Raw genomic sequence first — 18,567 nt, forward strand, 5'->3', positions numbered from 1 at the left:
GATGGACTACCATTTCTCATGCTTTTGCTATGGAATGCTGGTTCACCAGCGTAGCTAAATAGTTACTGACAATTATGTCTCTACCACAGTAACCCATGCAGATTTTATATCCAATCTGACTTGCAGATCACTTGCAAATAAAGGCCAATTTATAAACTGTAGCCATCAGTAGTGGCCTGCACCAGTGGGCTATGCTAGTGGTCTACGCTAGTGGCTTACACTGAAGGGTTATGCTAGTCTATGCTAGTGGGCTATGCTAGTGGCTTGCGCTAGTGGCCTATGCTGGCAGGCTATGCAAGTGGTCTACACCAGTAGGCTATGCTAGCAATCTATGCTAGTAGCCTACGCTAGTGGTCTACGCTAGTGGCCTATGCCAGTGGTCTATACTAGAGGGCTATGCTAGTGATCGACGCTAGTGGCCTACACTAGTGGCCTATGCTTGTGGGCTATGATGGTCGTCTACACTAGAGGGCTATGCTAGTGGTCTACGTTAGTGGCCTACGCTAATAGGCTGTGATGGTTGTCTATGTTAGTGGTCTACAATAGTGGCCTATGCCAGTGGTGTACGCTGTTGAGCATTTACAGTTGTAGGATGGTGTGTCTTCATCACTCTGCAATCACACCTTCAAACGCAAGTTAGCAGTGGGGTTTAATGCCACTGCATTGAGTTTCTTTGAAGTGCAGTAAAGTTTGGTTGTTTTGACTAACACATCTAAAGCACATAAAACATGGTTTAATAGAAAAAAATATCAAACAAAAGAACAAAACGTCATTATGACTCAGGCAAATGTCTTTTTCCGGGCACATTTTCCCCAGTAATACAACATGCTTACGTTATTGGCATTAGCCTGACATTTTACATTGCATTAGTCTAGCCTTACTGCAATGTCATTGTAATGGTGCCTTGTAAACCCATGAGGCTTGGGCACATGTAAGTGTGCATGACAAAAAAAAATCAAGTTACAACATAGGGCCTACACCGTAGGTATGGCATCAATTCAGTGCTGAAATATAAACCCTGCTTAACAGTGTGGACAGTCTCTTTTCAAGATCTGATTTTAGGAACAGATCTGATTTGCCTGCAGTCTGAACATAGCCTTTTTCATCAAGGCATTGCTGCATTTCCAGTGAGATTTTTCTTTCTTTTTTTAAATTGTTTATTTATTAGAAAAGGTGACTTCACAATATACAATATTCAGATATTCGTATTCACATGGGTCCTTTTCCAGTTTTTCTGTATTAAAAAAATAGAAATGCACTTGAGTAGTAATTAGGGTCCTAAGAGTATGGAGGTCTTAACTTAAGACCATCAAAGACCTCATGGAGCATGGCCTTGTATCCTCCTCTGCGTGGTCAAGGTTGGCTTGTCCCCAGTCTTCATTGCCCTCTCCCCATTAACATGTAATTATCTCACTTGACATACTCACAGTGAACATACTCAATACAAAACTATGTACATCAGAACCAAGAGGGTTTACAAGCTCATCATTTCAAATTAAAAAGTGAGAGAGTACTTGAAATTTCCAGTGGGGTTATACAAAGTCTGCTCGGGATGGGGTCCAGTGGGGATTTTTCCACCAAAACCGGGTATTTAAAATCAAAACATGACCTTTTCCTATCCATAACCAAGTGTTTTTTGTGCCTAAACTTGAGCACATGTCAACCACAAGCATTGTTGAAATGTAGAGTTTCAACATATCCACTAATAACATGCAAATGTAGTATCCGTAGTAAGTATCCGAAGTTTGCAGAAACGTATAATGCCAGTATTTTTTCTGGCAATTGGGTTGGTAGCAATTTCATCTGAAACGCATTTCAAACCACCTCCAAATGTGGTTTGGCTGTGACTTGCAAAAACTGTATTTCATGTGATCTTTTGCTGTCCAGCCTCTAAAATCAATCTGGATATAATCTCGATGAGCCAAAAGATGAATTTAGACTGGCAGTCTGAACAATGTCTTAGTTCCTGTTTTACTGACATGGTTTTATTTTGAAGGTTACGTTTTTTTGCTGGGTTTTCTACAAAGTTGACATGAACGGAAAGACTTGACGAATGAGTTCTTTTCTCTTTTTCCAACTACTTAAAAAAGTCTGCACCTACACATTAGATTTTGCTCATTCACAGTATTTCATGATTCATTTAACCGACTGTATTTCTTAATGGGAAAGCTATGTCTGTTTGCCCTTAAAATGACTTCCAGGGGCAGTCAGATGAGTTATGGACATATTTGTAGTCTGGAGGAGGGAAGGATGCGTCTCGGCTGAAGAGGAAAGGTGTCTAGTTGTGAAAACAAACCCAATGGTTCCTTCCTCTTGCTCCTTTCTTGAACTTCCTTCCTTCCTGGGACTGTGAGAGACATGAGGAGCATGAAAGGTTCCACAGCCCTTCTGGATGGACAGTTTGGTTATATAATTCTTATTATGCACAAGAGACATCAGTATGCTCACATACAGCTACAGTAAAATGCTTAGATTTAGTCATTTGTTTCAGATGTATGACTAGTTAAGGGTTAACATGGTTGAATGTACTCATTCTGAGTTTGTATTTGTTTATTTTTTTTCCTTAACAGGAGCGATACAGCGGAACCCCAACTTTCTATGTCACCACTCCTTCAGAGGGAGCTAGGGCACTCAGTCTGTCCTGACCATGTCAACACATCTGTGCTGAGTAACCAATAAGCTCCTCTTCATAGGCTTTTCTGTTTGATTTTTCTTTTCAGTTTTTACTATTAAAATAAAATGATATGCCGTTATGCACACTGCAGCTGATTGAAAATCACTCTGTTTATGATGAAGTGCCTTCACAGTAAAACATTGGTTTCTCTATAATATTTGATTTTGTTTGTTTGTTTCAATCATGCAAGACTTTATCATCATCTAGATAACTTGTAGTAGCTGTTTGTGTTATTACGACTTATTTACTGTGAAAATACAGGTTCCTATGAACTAAATCATGTTAAAATGTGAAAAACTTTAATATGACATTTTTCTTTACATTTTTTCTTAAAGGCCTAGTGTGTAAGATTTAGGGGGAAATGTAGGCAGCACTGGAATATAAGTATGTTTTCTCTGGTGTATAATCACCTGAAAATAAGAATCCTTGTTTTGTTCATGACCCTAGAATGAGCCATTTACATGTACATAGGGAGCAGGTCCTTGTTTATGAAGATCGCTATGTTGTACTGCCATGTTTCTACAGTAGCTCAGAATGGACAAACCAAACACTGGCTCTAGATAGGGTCATTAGTGCTTTTATCTTAAGTCATAAGAGAAAAAAAGCGAGCACACATGAGCATGTGGTGGGCAAGCCGCCTGTCTCTGACATGCCAAACAGCGTTGGAGAAACAAAGATTTTGTTAAATGAAACTGCTTTATTCAGTGTTTTTACTGGTTTAAATCACTGGCTCTTTTTGGTTTGGAGAGGAGGAGACCTCTGCTGATCATTCAGCTCCCGGTCAAAACCACCTGAATACCTTGATCAGATTAAAGTGAGCACACATTAGGTTATTAGGGAAAAATGTAAGCACACAGCATGTGGTGGGTGAGCTGCTGATCTGCAGCCTGCTAAACAGTATTGGAGAAACACTAATTTGTAACATGAAACAACTTTATTCAGTGTTTTTACCAGTTTAAATCAATTTAGGAGGAGACATCTTCGGATAATTCAGCTCCCTTAAAGAACCTCCTGAACAATAAACAGTGAAGGAATTCTATAACCAGAGGTTTCAGCTAGTTGCAATCTGCAATCCTCACCACTAGACACCACTAGATTTCCCTAAATCTTACACACTGTAGTCTTAATATTTTTAATATGAACATCTTATGTCTTCCACCTTCTTGTTATAATTTCAAAACACATTTTGAGTATGATTCAGTCTCAGCATTTTTATCAACCTCATTTCCAGCAGCAGGCAACTGTTTTCAGCAACAACAAAAAAAGCACTCCATAAACACACTGTACACTATCTGCTCAGCACCAGACAGCACACAGACACAGTTAGAGATCAGCTGGTGAACAAAGTAGGGGATTTAGCAGCTATAATGAACCAGACACTTTTTATGAGTTGGTGGAGACCAAAAACAGAGCTAGAAGGGTGTTGCTCTAACATTCATCACAGGGACACAAACCTGTGATGACAATATCACTCAGTGTCTGTTGGATGTATAAATGTCTGTGAATTAGCCATAATAAATTTGTTAGCCAATAAAATATCAGGACACTGTTTGTCAGCCCAATAGTAGCCAAAATGAAGTATGTTTTAAAGGCCCTGCACACGCACACAGAGGTCTTTAATTATTCTGGCTAACGTAACCTCTGCCTGCCTGCTTGAGAATTGCATATTGTCAGTAAATTTAACATATATAAAATTTAACATATGTTGAATTTCAAGTAAAACCAACAGAGAAATTCTAAGTTGCAGGAAACGTCACATTAGTTAGCCAAACTTAAATAAATGAGTTGTTTGGAATACACACACACAATTTATTTTAATTGAAATTACTAAATTGTTGGAAATTCTGTAATTCTAAGAATTCTATACTAAGTTAAGAGTACATCTAAAGCAAATTATCAAGTACTCCATTCTGTTCTTTAATTACTGAAATTCGAGTGTAAGTGTCCTACACTAAACCAGCATTTCTTAGTACATTTTACGGTACCTATTCCATCTTAATCAAATAAGTACCTTGTTTTTTTAGGCAGTCAGTTTGCATGCTTTTTTTTAAAAGTAAAGTTAAGTCATTAGAATTTAGAATGCACTATTAAAAATGATAGTACAGCTTATACTGAAGGTACATTTGCCCCACCCTGACAGGTGACAACAAAACTGACAAGAGGGTCAGCAAGACGTCAGTCAGACAGTCTTAAGAAGAGGCCTAATCAGACAGGTTAAGTGAAAACACCTGTGAGATGAGCCATGGGTATGCAGGGGCTTTATATTATTTTACTGAAGTTTATGACAATGAATCTGTTGTTTTCAGATAAATAACATAACTACTTTTGCACTTCTCCTGCAGTTAGTTACACCGGAAGTCTTATTTTCCAATATACTCCGTTATCACAGCCCGCCCTTGTTCAAAATCAAATGATCAAGATGTACTGTATTTTGGATTTATGAGAATAAACAATATTTTAAATCAATCTCTACTTTTGGTATCTTGATTAAAAAAAACTTCTGTCTTGTTTTTATTTTCCACTGTAAGAATGCTCTACAGAAAATGTCATACCAGTTTACGTTTTCAAAGACCTTCCATTTGACTCAAAGGAAAGGTCAGATAAAATTATTGGCTTTATTAATGAGGCTTTTATAGCATTTTGTCAAAAGTTTGTTTCCACTCAGTGCCTACATTTTAACACTGCAACATTCGGCCATAGTGGTATGGTATCTTGTAATTATGGACTTAAGATTTACTGAAATATGGTAACCTCTAATTGTGTGTGTGTAATGTTGCCTGTTACTGTTGATACTGTCAGGTTACACAAACTAACTGCTTCATCATTTTAACACACAGTAAAATTTTGTTAGTATCTAACAACCACATTTCCTAGCGGACAAGCTTAAAGCCTCACAGTGAGGGGTGTCGTAATGAGGGGAAAGGTGGGACTGATCACCAGAGCCTCAATGGGAGGGGCGCACTCTAAAAGCCAGGAATGAAAAGTTTTGTTTTGTTTGCAGTTTTGTATTTATAGTGCCAAGACCATATTAAAATTGGCTGAAAGGCTGAACTTTATATTAACAAATAGCGCAAGCTTTTGGAGGCCTGTCTCATCCCTTAAAGGTGCAAAATGGGTTAGTCTGCCCTTGGACTAGGATTTCTCTAAATGGGAGGGCCGAGTGAGAGACTGGAGCATCAAGGTACATGTAGGGGCTGTACACATGCCATGTTTTTTGTGCCCTCTAATCAAATGTTTTCAATGCAGACACACGGCAGGTACACTCAAACACCAGAGCGATGCCTGAGTGATGCACACAAGTTCCTGTGCACCTATATTTTATGGTGCTATGGCGGCACTCTAAGATAAACTGAGCTCAGCTTTTGGAAGGCAGCAGCACACACCACATGTCATCTGACAGGGAACAACAAATCACAACTGACAGATGTCTTTCCCGTCTTTCGTAAATATCAGTCTGTGATAAATATGAAGAAGTTGTTGATCATTTTAGTGCAAGGCTACCCAGAGCTTTATATCTGTCTCATGGACAATATTTTAGGCCTACACACTTATAAAAATAGCTCATGGAGGAAGATAAACTCTGTACTCAGGATTTCATATAAGAAGTCTATGATACAGTGCTGGTTATGGTTGCTTAGCAACTTAAGACAAACTGTCTATGCACTCTTGATAGATGGCATAGAATAGGCACAAGAGTCACACACAGCACCCAACCTCATGTTTTCCAGGCGGTAAAGATGCAATGTGTGCATGGCCCTTTACAAGTCTTTCCCTATAAAAAGGAAATCAGGCTTCCAAAAGAGGAAGGAAGGAAGGAAGGAAGGAAGGAAAGAAAGAAAGAAAGAAAATTAACTTTGTAAAAAAAAAATAAAAGTGAGAGACGTGTATCAAGACAGGAAGGATGCGGGGTCCACAGACACTGCTTATGCATAGGGTTCAGAATCTGGTGCTATGCCCCTGCTCATGGTAGCTATAGGTGTGGAATTATCCAAATAATTATTCCTTTATCCTTGTTAAAATTCCAACATATTTAAATTGTCAAGTCCTGTAGAATTAGATATACATTTTTCTAAGAATATGGACAGTGTCACGGTTTCAGAAAGAATGATGAAGCCCTTCGTGCAAATCTGCACTGACCTATATGAAAGCTTTTTGAACGGGAGCTAACGCGGAAGTGGGGCGGGACTTTTTAACGAGGTGCACTTGAATGCATCACAAGGGAGGAGTTAGCAAACAGTGAAGTTTAGCCTAGCAGGAAACACCGAGGCTACCACCGCAGCGGTGGAAAAAGAAAGCAGCGGTCCCAGTTTTAGTTTTTCACCCGGGGCTCAGTCGTGATATTTCCTCGGCAAATACTGTCGCTTGGATCCTGGGAGTACTCGCAAACGGTCTGGACACATTTCCCCCGACTTTATATGAGGATAGCGCTCGTAGCCAACTAAATCAGCAGACACTGGCCGGAGGAGGAATCTTATCCAGCGGCTGTAAACGGTGTACATCGGCTGAGCAACGGCTGTTTTGAATCAGGTGGGTTGGCAGCTGGTGCCCACAGGTGTTTGCTTGCGAGCCAGTTGGCTAACAATTGAATTGAGTTACCGTGTTCACCCCGGGCACCGGTTTTCTGAACGGCTCTAACTCAAGCTAACAAAGTTGCTAGTTTAGCCAGACATCATTCTTCCAAATGCTCACTGGCTAGCTGGCTAATAAGTAACAGTTACTCCTCTTATTCCACCCAGAAATTGGGCAGCTTAGTGTTGTTGGCGTACATATTGGCTAATTTGCACATTTCATAGACTTAGTTAGCCACATTGTTGTCTGTAACGTTGCCGATAACAACCGACAAAAGGTTGTCTAAACGGCAGGAACAGGAATTGCTTTACTTCACTAACATATTCCACCGGAAAAAAATCACAACGTTACTTGGGTGGTCACTAACAGCACTAATTTATCTTTTACAACTTGTCTTGTGCTTTAATAGTTTGCTTGGTTAATTTCTCTCATGACGACTGTACTTGGCGTGAATGAAGAGGGTCTGTTTATAACAGTAAAACGACATTTTTTGAACAGGGTTTGGTAAGGATGAGTTTAAACTAATCTCGTAACGTTACTCTGTTTTGCTAACCACTGGCAACTGTATACCAACAGTAAACAATGCATACAGGCACAACTCACTAGCTTCAGCAGGCGTTAGCACACACCTGGGCGTAATGATGGTGACTTGAAGCCGTTTATTTATCAAGTCCAGAACTGAAAATTATCAAGACCTATATTAGTCGTTCAACCTATGATATCAGTGGTACCGAAGGAACCGTGGCGTTTCTTGCTAACCACAGTGTGCAGCCAGGTGAGTAGTAGTTGAAGATTGTGTTGCATAATTACGGAAACGTCTAACTTCAACAAGGTGTGTCTCCCCAGCAGGTATGTTAGTAAGCCCTTTGAGTCAACGGTCTGGTTTCAAGCATGAGTAACTGGTGTGTTTGGGGAGGGGGTGTGTATGAGAGAGTTTCACCGGTTTGGCAAGTTTCAATAAGATTCACAACAAAATAACAAGATTTAGAATAAAATATATGACATTACACAGCACTACTCAAATGGTATCCATTGAGCCAAATCTAACTCTTGATTTGCCCAGTTGTAGTGCTAAACTATGACACATGTGAGTCAACTGCATGCTCATCCAATAAACTCTATAAATATAACTGAGTCCTGCCTCTTTAAGTCATAGTATGATTTACTTTGACAGACGGAAGTTGTATGGACTGTTGAGCACAAACTGCAAAAAAGTCCCATAATCTGGACAGGATACTGCTGAAGGACACAGGCTGTGTCCTTCCAACTCCACCTGCATCAGCACAAAACTAGCCAAACAAAAAGTCTTTGTTCTCGGTTGACTTGGTGCTGTTACACCTGCATGGTAAAGTCCACCTGTAGCTATTATGGAGGCAAAATAAACGGCCCCTCCCAAATGTAGGGCAAGTATTTTAGAGGAGTAGGCTTGAGCGAAAGCAGGATTTTTTTCAGCTATCTTAGTTGTACAAACTTTGCAGATATACAAGCAAGACTGTCACAGAGTTGTCTTTAAAGTTTTGTTTTTTTAAACTTTAAACTGGAAAGTTATTTGTCTAACCTTACATGGGCGAGATGTCCAAGAGGCGTACCTTGCTTGTAAACTTCAAACAGAGTGCTTGGCTCAGACTGTCACGCTGTGTTTAGCGCTGTTAACTTTTAACTCCATTCCTGTTTTACCTCTCCCAATGTGCAACACATTATCTGGCAGGAATTGAAGCGTTTTCTGTGGTTTGCTAATGGGATGGCATAGGAAGTCGAAACGTCCTCTTGCTCATCAGGTTTTCTAACAGATATGCCAGGACAGAGCTCATTGTGAGAATGTGTTATGTGTAAAATTACTTTGACAAGTAATGTATGAGTTGTTTTCAAAAGGGTCACAACAACTGAGGATAAATCAATACAGTGGGCAAGTTGGCATGTAGTATGAGTCTCATATCAAAGTCCACATTAAAACCCACAGTCTGCAGAGGGCCTCATGTGTATTATGTGCATATCCAGTATATTGCTATTTGGCAACCCAGAGGTAGGGCTGAATATGATTTGAGGAAAATAGCCAATTGTGATTAAAATTGCAACTGTTTTTTGTTTTGTTTTTTTTTTTAATTAAATTCAACACATACTGGTTAGAGGACTGTACCAAATGTGATGGTTCCATTTCCTAGTCTTCTTTGTCACATGCGGAAGTAATCTGAATACATCACCTCAGCCTGAAGGAAATGACAAAGTGCCTTTTATTTATACAATCGATCAATTTATAGACCAAACGGTTGAAAAATTAAAATCCATGATAGTTTTCCTCGAGATAACCCATCTGCTTTTAGCAGGCCATGTGAGGCTGGTGCTGCGTGTACACTGACATTATGATGGGGAAAAGAGTTTCTCTAAATGAAATGCATAGTCTCCTTGAAGCTTATGACAAACTGCCAAAACAGAGTGAACGAGGGGCCTTAGCAAAACTTGGTGTTCTTCAGGCTGCCTTGTGCACAGTAATGACTGCTGGTGATAGAGACAGAACAGAACACCCTTGTCAAGTAGATTGATGATGCCTGGTCACGTATATCCCCCTTGTTATGCCCCCAGATATCCAAATGACAGTAATCTGCATGAGAAATAAAGGAAAAAAAGTCAGTAATAATAATTATCTGCCCATAATGATTGCTTTGACCCAACAGACATGGTCATTATTAAAGGTTTCCACTATTTCTACCAGACAGAGCTCTCTTGGTTTAATGTTGAGTCTACAGACAGAAGTAGTTTGGTAGCAACTAGGGGTGGGTGATATGGCCCTAAAATAATATGATATTTCAGGGTATGTCTGCAACAACAGTATTCTTGACCATATGACAAATTAGCTCAGAAAATATTTTATTATTGCAACAAAATATGTGATATAATTTTACATGTCAACTTAACAGTTTGCCTTCAAATTTTTAGTAAAAACTAAAGAAAAATGACCTCATTTCTTTAGTTTTTAAACAACAGCAGTAACTCAGAGTGAGATTCAGATACTGTATACTATGTTAATAGTACAACAAAATAAAATCTACCACAAATTACACATTTAAACAGTTCCCAAATACAAAAAATGTACCTTTGGATCTAGACATATAGGTAGTGTCCTTCTTTTGTAGAAAAATCGTAAATGATTGAGTTATTTCTTTTTTCCAACTTGGACCTTTATGCTCTGCCATTTCTCCTGTAATCATCACGCTGTAACCTGTGAAAGGCTGTTATGGTGCCATAAGTATTGCATATTCACATATGTGTAGTTTTTTGTTGAGCCCAGAGTGTCAAGTAGGTTTACATTACCAAAGGTTTATGAGAAAATCAGTTGACATCAGAGAGGAGAGGGAGCAGGGCGTCGGTGGCTTAGTGGTAGATTAGGCACCCCATGTACAAGGCTGATACCGCAGCGGCCCGGGTTCGAATCCAGCCTGTGGCCCTTTGCTGCATGTCATCCCACCTCTCTCTCCCCCTTCACACTTACCTGTCCTGTCCAATAAAGGCAAAATGCCCTAAAAAATACTAAAAAAAAAAAAAAAAAAAAAGAGAGAGAGAGAGGAGAGGGAGAGACACTGTGCTGCTGCCAGAGGAGCGGCTGAATGAGTTCCCTCTGAGTGAGCAGTAAGCCACTAAAACATTTAGGACACCACAGTTTATTCCACACTACTTACGCTACATCTCTTTTTGCAGCCGCTGCATAGTCTGTAATAATTTTACTTTCAGCCATACCTGTTGTTGCATAATGATGCAACAGTATGACATCATTATGTCAACAAGTTGAAATATTGCGAGTATTACGATATGAATTTTTCAAATTAAAAACCATACCAGTATTATTGCGAAGGAGATCATATGGTACACCCCCAGTAGCAACATGTTTAGTACTTTGACTGCTAATTTGTTGATTACTGATTGATGACTAAATGTCTTTTAGGTGACATACTCAAATTATGGCTGTAATATGAAATTTTAATTAGAAGCGACAGCAATTTTCACAAGTGACAAAATATTACCCTCATTTTTTCAACACTCCGATCACTGTAAGCAAACACAAACAAATTGAGACATAAGTCACCAGTTAATTGGGATACTGCCTGATCTGTAACTTCAGTGCTCTAACACTTACCTCATCATCAGTCCTGTCCTACAGAGAATGTCTTGTATTGTTTTCAGTAGGGCTTTGTATTGGCAAGAATGTGGTAATATGATATGTATCACGATATGCAGGGGTTACGATTCAATACATTGTGGTATTGTGATTTTGTAAGCAAGATATATTGCTGTTAAGTCTTATGGCTTAAGATAGATTACAACACTTCTATGTAGCAGTGGAGGGTTTAAACACAACACAAAATTAATCACTACCATGAATCGTTGCGTGTAAATTATCAATTAAAAATCCATATGTTGTTTTTGAAAATCAACACAGTATGATGAAACATAATATTGCATAACTCAAGTGTATCAATATTTTGTTACACCCATATTTGTCAGACCTAACATATACCACATCTGGTTGAAATATGAATAGTGCTGTTTCTGCTGTTGCTACGGTTTTCTGTGATGCAATTAACACAACACTCTAAAAGTAGGTTATATTTTTGCCTACATGGACATGTTTTGGTAAAGGCAGCACAGAAATTGAGCACCATTGAATTCTCTATGTTAAATCCCTGTCACGAGGATTATGTGAGGGGATTGCAGTGAGACTAATATCCCCCACTGTAAGAGACAATCTGAGCTTGACTGGTGTAAAGGTCCCGATCACCTCCCTCTCCTCTGTCTCCCTTGTTCTGATTACAGGAAAGAGAGAGTGAGTTGGTGGGGGATATGATATCCTGCCAGCCACACCCAAAACTGACAAGATCTCGTTTCATTTTAGTGGAAGGAAGCATTTCTGTAATGTTTGCTGTATGACGGACTCCTCCTTTTGCCCTGTCTCGTTAGCTGCATTCTAGTCTCGATGCACGGGAAAGCACATGCATTCACCAGCGCTGCTTGGTCTTAGCCAAGTGACAACGTAACACACCTGATGGTTTCTGTTTCACACTGCCCACATGCGCACCCTCCCTTCCCTTCTCACTGCACAGTCCTGACACAAATCACACCCTAACCCGTTGCACACCAGCCAGTGCTGACCTGAGAGGACTCATTTCTATCACCACGACCAAGAATAGCTCAGTGAAGTCCAGCTCAAGATCACAGAGAGGTGCCAGGCTGTACTCTTTCCATTTTATTTGGTGTCTAATCAACTCTGTGTGTGTGTGTGTGTGTGTGTGTGTGTGTGTGTGTGTGTGTGTGTGTGTGTGTGTGTGTGTGTGTGTGAGGGTGTGAGAGAGAGAGAGAGAGAGAGTAGCAGGGTTTTTTGTGATCAGACCACGCGTACAAGCCAGTTCTCTCAGGCTGTAGAGTCCAACAGCAGCTGCCAAACAGGTTCTGCTCCACCTGTGTGGATATGGTTTCTCTTATAGTCACATCTGTTTTTTGGCACCATGAACACTAGTATAAGTGTCTAAACTACAAGTTTATGACCAATCAGTTGTTACTCGGAGAGGGGCTGATTATCTTTGCACCTTTTTTTCCTGTCTTGCAGCAACTGTGAGCATAGCTGCTGATTGCAGTCCATAAGAAGAATGTTTTGGATGCCAGGCATTTCCTGGCCATTCATTCTTACTCTGAAGCACAATGTTAGCTATGTCGTTGACAGACGCAGTCCATGTAGCAGCCTTGCTGGTCGAGCCACCTTCTCTTGAGGTTGTTATTGTCGTGTCCAGGCATGTTTATGCACTTTTTTTTTCCTCCATTGACTCCCTTCTCTGCTTAGATGCCTTGGTTGATATGCTGGGAATTTGATGACATCACTGCATTGTTGGTTGGAAGATAACAAATGGAATCTTGCTAACTGAGAGTGAACAAGTTTTAAGTGAAGGACGTTTGGGATGGTATATTGGACATATTGGACAGCACGGACTGTGCAGATGAATGTGACTGTGTGAGAAGAGTCAATATGCCAGTTTAATTAGCTATCAGGGGTAAACACTGTGTGTTTCCTTATCCTGCTGAGAGATGAGCTCACTGTAGATCAAACAATGTTACCAGTGTGACGAAAGACACCGTGTTCACTGTCATTTACTGTTAACTTGTTTCTCAACACAAGTTCATTGCTTACCTACTGCCAAGTGAAATTCCAGCTAAATTCCATACCCGACGGTGGAACTGGGACACGTCACTGTGGAGTGCTCTGCTGAAACTGGCCTCATCTGCTGTGTTTCTGTCACTCACTTCTGACCTGCCATTGTTCTTCTGATAAACCTGAAACCAACAGGTACTTCCTAGTCACAATAACAGCCTTGCCTACAGTCCTGTTAATGTAAATGAACCTTTTGTTTATGGTGTATTTCAAATATAGGCTACTGATTCATATTGTTTGCTGCTAAACTAATCTCCCTTTAGAGATGTTAATTGTTGTCAAACCGTCTGTTTTCCCCGGGACAGTATGGAAAGCTTAAAAAATTCCGTACAGTAATGGCGGAATAATAATGCCCATGAATGATTCTATCATAATTTGAGGAAGTCTTTTTTTTAACTCAAGATAAGATGAGATGGAACTTTTAAAAACACACAGCACCAGCCATAGACTGTAATACTTGATGTAGCTACTGTGACGTCACCCACTGGTTTGGGGATGTGCTGAAGCCTTGGGTGCATTCTGAATCTCAGACCTTTTCTTTTTACTTTAAGTAGATACTGCAGTTGCCCTTAAAAAGTACGCACTGTTGCATGCAGTATTCACACAATCAGGACTTACTACTTCCTCATAACCTACACCCTTAACGCCCTGACCCTCTTTCTTATATGTCCATTACCATGGAGATAAAAGAAAAAAGCTGTTCACCAAGCTTGTCAGAGACAGTGGTCAACCTAGACAGCTCTGCTGCTGTTATTTTGCAATAAGTAATAACTGCATACATACCCTTTTGTTGTTGGTTATTATGATGATTGTTTTATTCAATTAAACAATTAATATTCCTATTATTACTATGTGACTGGTCATCAGTCCCATCCGTGTCATTCTTTTGAAGCCAATATCTTAGGTCTGTCTTGAGGGAATTTCTTCAAATTTGGCACAAACACCCATTTGACTTAAAGATGAAGTGATTAGATTTTGGTGGTCAAAGATCACTGTGACCTCACCTGGTTTTGGGGCATACCGCAAGAATTGTGAATTCTTGTTATGACAAAATTTTACAGTGTCTAAAGGGATAAAATGATGAAGTGACAACATTCTGTATCAAAAATGTCATAGGTCAACTTCATTGTGACATCATAATGTTCTGCATAAACATTTTTCTGGCCATTATTTATTGTCATAACTCAGGAACAGAAGGGGACACATTTGGTCAGATACTGAATTGGTGACACTAATCTTGGGTGTCCACCTTGAAACTGTGCTGGTTGTATAGACCTGATTTGCTGCCGGATTCCAGATGTGTCTGAAGCATGCGCATTTTAGAATTTGTAGCTTCTTTCTAGAAACATCCATATTTGAAGCAACTGTCATGGCTTCAATATGAGTCTGGACAGACATGGATGTAAACTGTAACTGCAACGTGACTGGTGGGTGGAGGCATACAGCTGCAAAGCGATATTTCTAGTTCTTATTGTCAACAAATCCTGAGAACAACCAACAATGTATTAGTCTGCCTCTCAGTACTTTTTTACCTCACTACCTTGTCTGTTGCTCACAGCCCCAGGCACACTGGTTTCTACCAAAGATGTGAATCTTTAAAGGAACAGTTGGACATTTTGGGGAATATGCATTTTTGCTTTCTTGCCGAGAGTTGGATGAGAGGATCTATACCACTGTCATATATGTCTGTTGCCTGAACATGATTAAACATTGCTATACGTGAGCAGGAATTTCCTGCATCCTAAGTGCTAGATTTGTGGGAAAGGATGAAATTATGTGCAGTACCTGCAATTTCACACTGAAATTCAGGTCCTGGATAGTAGTAGACACACAGCATAATTTCAGTCAGAACCATGACTAATGAGGTTAGGTTGATACTTACTTCTGGTCAGGTGAATAGTAGATAACTTTGTAAAGCAAGTAAGGTTACAGAGGAATCGAGACCATCCTTGTCTATGTGCCCTTTAGCAAAACACAGGTCTACTTCCTGTGTCAGAAGCCCCACTCCTGGCTACTAATACTCTGTGACCTGTGCGTTGCTAAAATTCATACATGTGTATTCATTCATTTTCTATTACCGCTTATCCTAGTACAGGGTTGCGGGTATACTGGAGCCTATCCCAGCTGACATTGGGCAAGAGGTGGGGTACAACCTGGACAGGTTGCCGCTATCAAAGGGCTGATACATAGAGACAATTTAGTGTCACCAATGAACCTAATGTGCATATCTTTGGATTGTGAGAGGAAGCCGGAGAACCCACAGAAAACCCACGCTGACACGAGGAGAACATGCTAACTCCTCATAGAAGGGTCCTGGTTGACTGTCTTGCTGTGAGGCAACAGTGCTAACCACTGCACCACTGTGCTGTCTGGTGTGTGGACAAAGACACATATTTCATGCAAATTGTTGTCTGTGATCAAGTGCTCTAGTCTATGTAATTTAAAAGTGCAGATGTGTTGCCTTGTTAGCTTAGCTTGTTGAATATTGAGTTGTTTCCTTTGGACCACAACTTTGTGAGAGCAGAGGAGGAGGTTAATCTAACTGTCTAAGCTGACAGCCTTAAACATCACTGCAGTTCACATAATTGTGATGTTCATTCCCAGCCTTGGCCCTTGATAAGTAGCTGGTGTAGAAATAACACTTGAGTGCGTTTTAATGAATGGGTAATTTGTGCTCTAATGTCTGTCAGGTTAGTTGAAAGGCCACAATTAATCTGGTTGGAGAGAACCAATTGTGGGATTAGGATGTCTGAAGGCTGCAGAGAGAAGCTCACAGCTGACATGCAGCATGTGTTGATGGCTGTTTTTACAGCATGAACCCAAGCTTTCCACACTGGTTGTCGGCGTCACTGTTTACATGTGTGCATATGTGAGCGTTGTATTCCTCCCCACGTTTTCCAACAGCAGATTCTTCCCGTAGCCCTTGGAAGCCATAGTGTTTGTGAAGCAGACCTCCCACCCTGCCATTGTCAGCAGAGCTTATGGCTTTGAGCTCCTTCTTTCTGCTCCACTGCTTCTCCTGGGACTGTCTCCCACACATACACACACACACACACACACACACACACAGTCTACTACAAGGACTACAAGCTTGTAACCTGCAGCAACAACAAGCATGATAGTTATTGATCAACCTCTTATTGTGTAGTGTAAACTTACAATTTTACCAGTAAGAGCTGTAATTGGCTGCTCAGTTGTTGCAGTACTCACAGGCTCAGCAGTTTAAATTGTGGTTGAACACTTTTAAAAATTGAGTAGTTGCTCAGTTTGAATAGTTAATGATGATTTATCGCATCTTTTTGAAATCAAATTATTTTGCATTTCAAAACAGTTTTAAAGTCCATGTCAACAAGGTAAAGCAATTCTTGACTGGAAATCAAATGAATGCAAAGACATTTAACTTTATGATCTTGACTTTTAGATTTATCTACTACAAGTAAGGGAGCATCAAAGGGACAAAATAGCAGCACATGTTTAAAAAGTGTTATGTTCAGACCTAAATAGCATTGTGGTTAATGCTAACAGCCCTATTTTTTGTTAAAGAATCAGTATATCTTTCTGGAGTTTGTTTGATCTGTGTGCCGATCAAAGACTGTATAAAAAATGGATGTAGCTATCTTTACATCACCCACTGGTTTGTGGACTCACATTTCAAAGTTTAAGATTTGACATTTCAGCTGTTGACATCTTGGATTCATGGAACCAGAAGTGACCACATTTGGAAGTGAGGGTGGAGATAACCCTAATGCTAACTGCTAGCTTGGTTAGTATGATGCATTTACAGTTATGGTTAATGCCAACTGTGATAATGTGATTGCTAATTGTTGCTAGCAACAGCATGTTTAATGCCATTAAAACAAAATGTACTGGTACTTACCTGAAAAACTGAACAGCTGACTCCTTAGAGAGTCTTTTAGTACAACCAAAGACTGAACAAGACTTTTTTAGGTGACCAGAATGCTACGATTAAATTGAATGAACTGAAAACACACTGAGATAGCAACAGCTACGGCTATGCCTACACTCTGATTAATTAACCTAACTAACATTGACACCGTGGTAGCAGCTTGTCCACGGACGGCACTCAGATGTCACTCAAAGAGGCCACACGCTTAATTATGCATAACTTTAAGCCTTAAAGGGGCAAAAAGCGAAATCGTTTCACCACTAGGTTTGCTGTTGTGCACTGCCTGTAGACCGAAACAAAGTGTGTCATGAGCCACACCTCCCTCTACCTCTGCTCTCCACCCCCGACCCCACTTGCCTTGTCTGTGCAGCCGAGCACCGCAGCATATCCACGGACTATTACATCCAGACTGTCCCGGTGTTTCTTCCGCAGGCTCCGCTTCACTCAGCTTCACTCAGCTGCCCGATTATACCCGTTGCTTCTTCCCACATTAACCTGAATAACAAACCAGGGCTTGGTGCTCCGGTTGGATCCAAACGGAGAGCCGGGGCTAGCTGGGAAGCTAGCGGAGGCTAACTGGCTGTGCTGGCAGCTGAGTGAAGTGGAGCCTGAGGAAGCACCGGTTAGCCCCGGTTTCACTACAGGCAGATTCACTTGCTACAGGGGCGAGGAAAGAAAACCTAAACAACCAACTTAGTTTCGCTTAGTTTTGCTTAGTTTAGCAGTTAGTGATGTCTTTCACTCACTCTCGGTCTCTGCTGTGTTTAGCTATTTCCCTGCTTTCCTGATAGCGTTAGCACTAGTCGGCTGCCACGCTAACGTTCCTACTCTTCTCCATGAGCCCATGAGCATGACTCTGGCTCACACAGAAGATGATTCGATGAACGCGCAGCCGGACCGGGTTGTAAACAAGGGGCTGGAGATCAACACAGAGAGAAGTTGTGTGAGGTCATGCTATACTCCAGATGAAATTACACGTCTAGTTCTTCACATAGCATTTTTTTTAATTCCTTCAATCTAGAAATGATGAATTTCGCTTATTGCCCCTTTTAAAAAGATTTAAATAGGTGAGTTGTATAAGATTGCATCCCTTGTATAGTTGTCATGAACAGGGAAAATTAGCTACAGAGGCCAAAATCATCATTTCTAGATTGAAGGAATTAAAAAACTGCTATGTGAAGAACTAGAGGTGTAATTTCATCTGGAGTATAGCATGACCTCACA

At 40.4% G+C, this 18,567-nt stretch overlaps 2 protein-coding genes across 2 annotated transcripts in view; both read left to right on the forward strand.

Annotated features, from left to right (window-relative positions):
• galk1 (galactokinase 1) overlaps positions 1 to 5,140 on the forward strand; it is a 28,607-nt gene extending 23,467 nt beyond the window's left edge. The window contains exon 8 of the mRNA XM_049563083.1: positions 2,571 to 5,140. Coding sequence (XP_049419040.1) covers positions 2,571 to 2,645 — 75 coding nt within the window. The 3' untranslated portion in view covers positions 2,646 to 5,140. The remainder of the gene's footprint in view (positions 1 to 2,570) is intronic.
• A 1,770-nt stretch (positions 5,141 to 6,910) lies between these two features.
• The window catches only part of llgl2 (LLGL scribble cell polarity complex component 2), a 51,080-nt gene continuing 39,423 nt past the window's right edge, over positions 6,911 to 18,567 (forward strand). Inside the window, exon 1 of the mRNA XM_049563033.1 lies at positions 6,911 to 7,201. The gene's annotated coding sequence lies outside the window, so the exon portion shown is untranslated. The remainder of the gene's footprint in view (positions 7,202 to 18,567) is intronic.

This window comes from Epinephelus fuscoguttatus, linkage group LG20 (assembly GCF_011397635.1).
Source record: "Epinephelus fuscoguttatus linkage group LG20, E.fuscoguttatus.final_Chr_v1".
NCBI lineage: Eukaryota > Metazoa > Chordata > Actinopteri > Perciformes > Serranidae > Epinephelus > Epinephelus fuscoguttatus.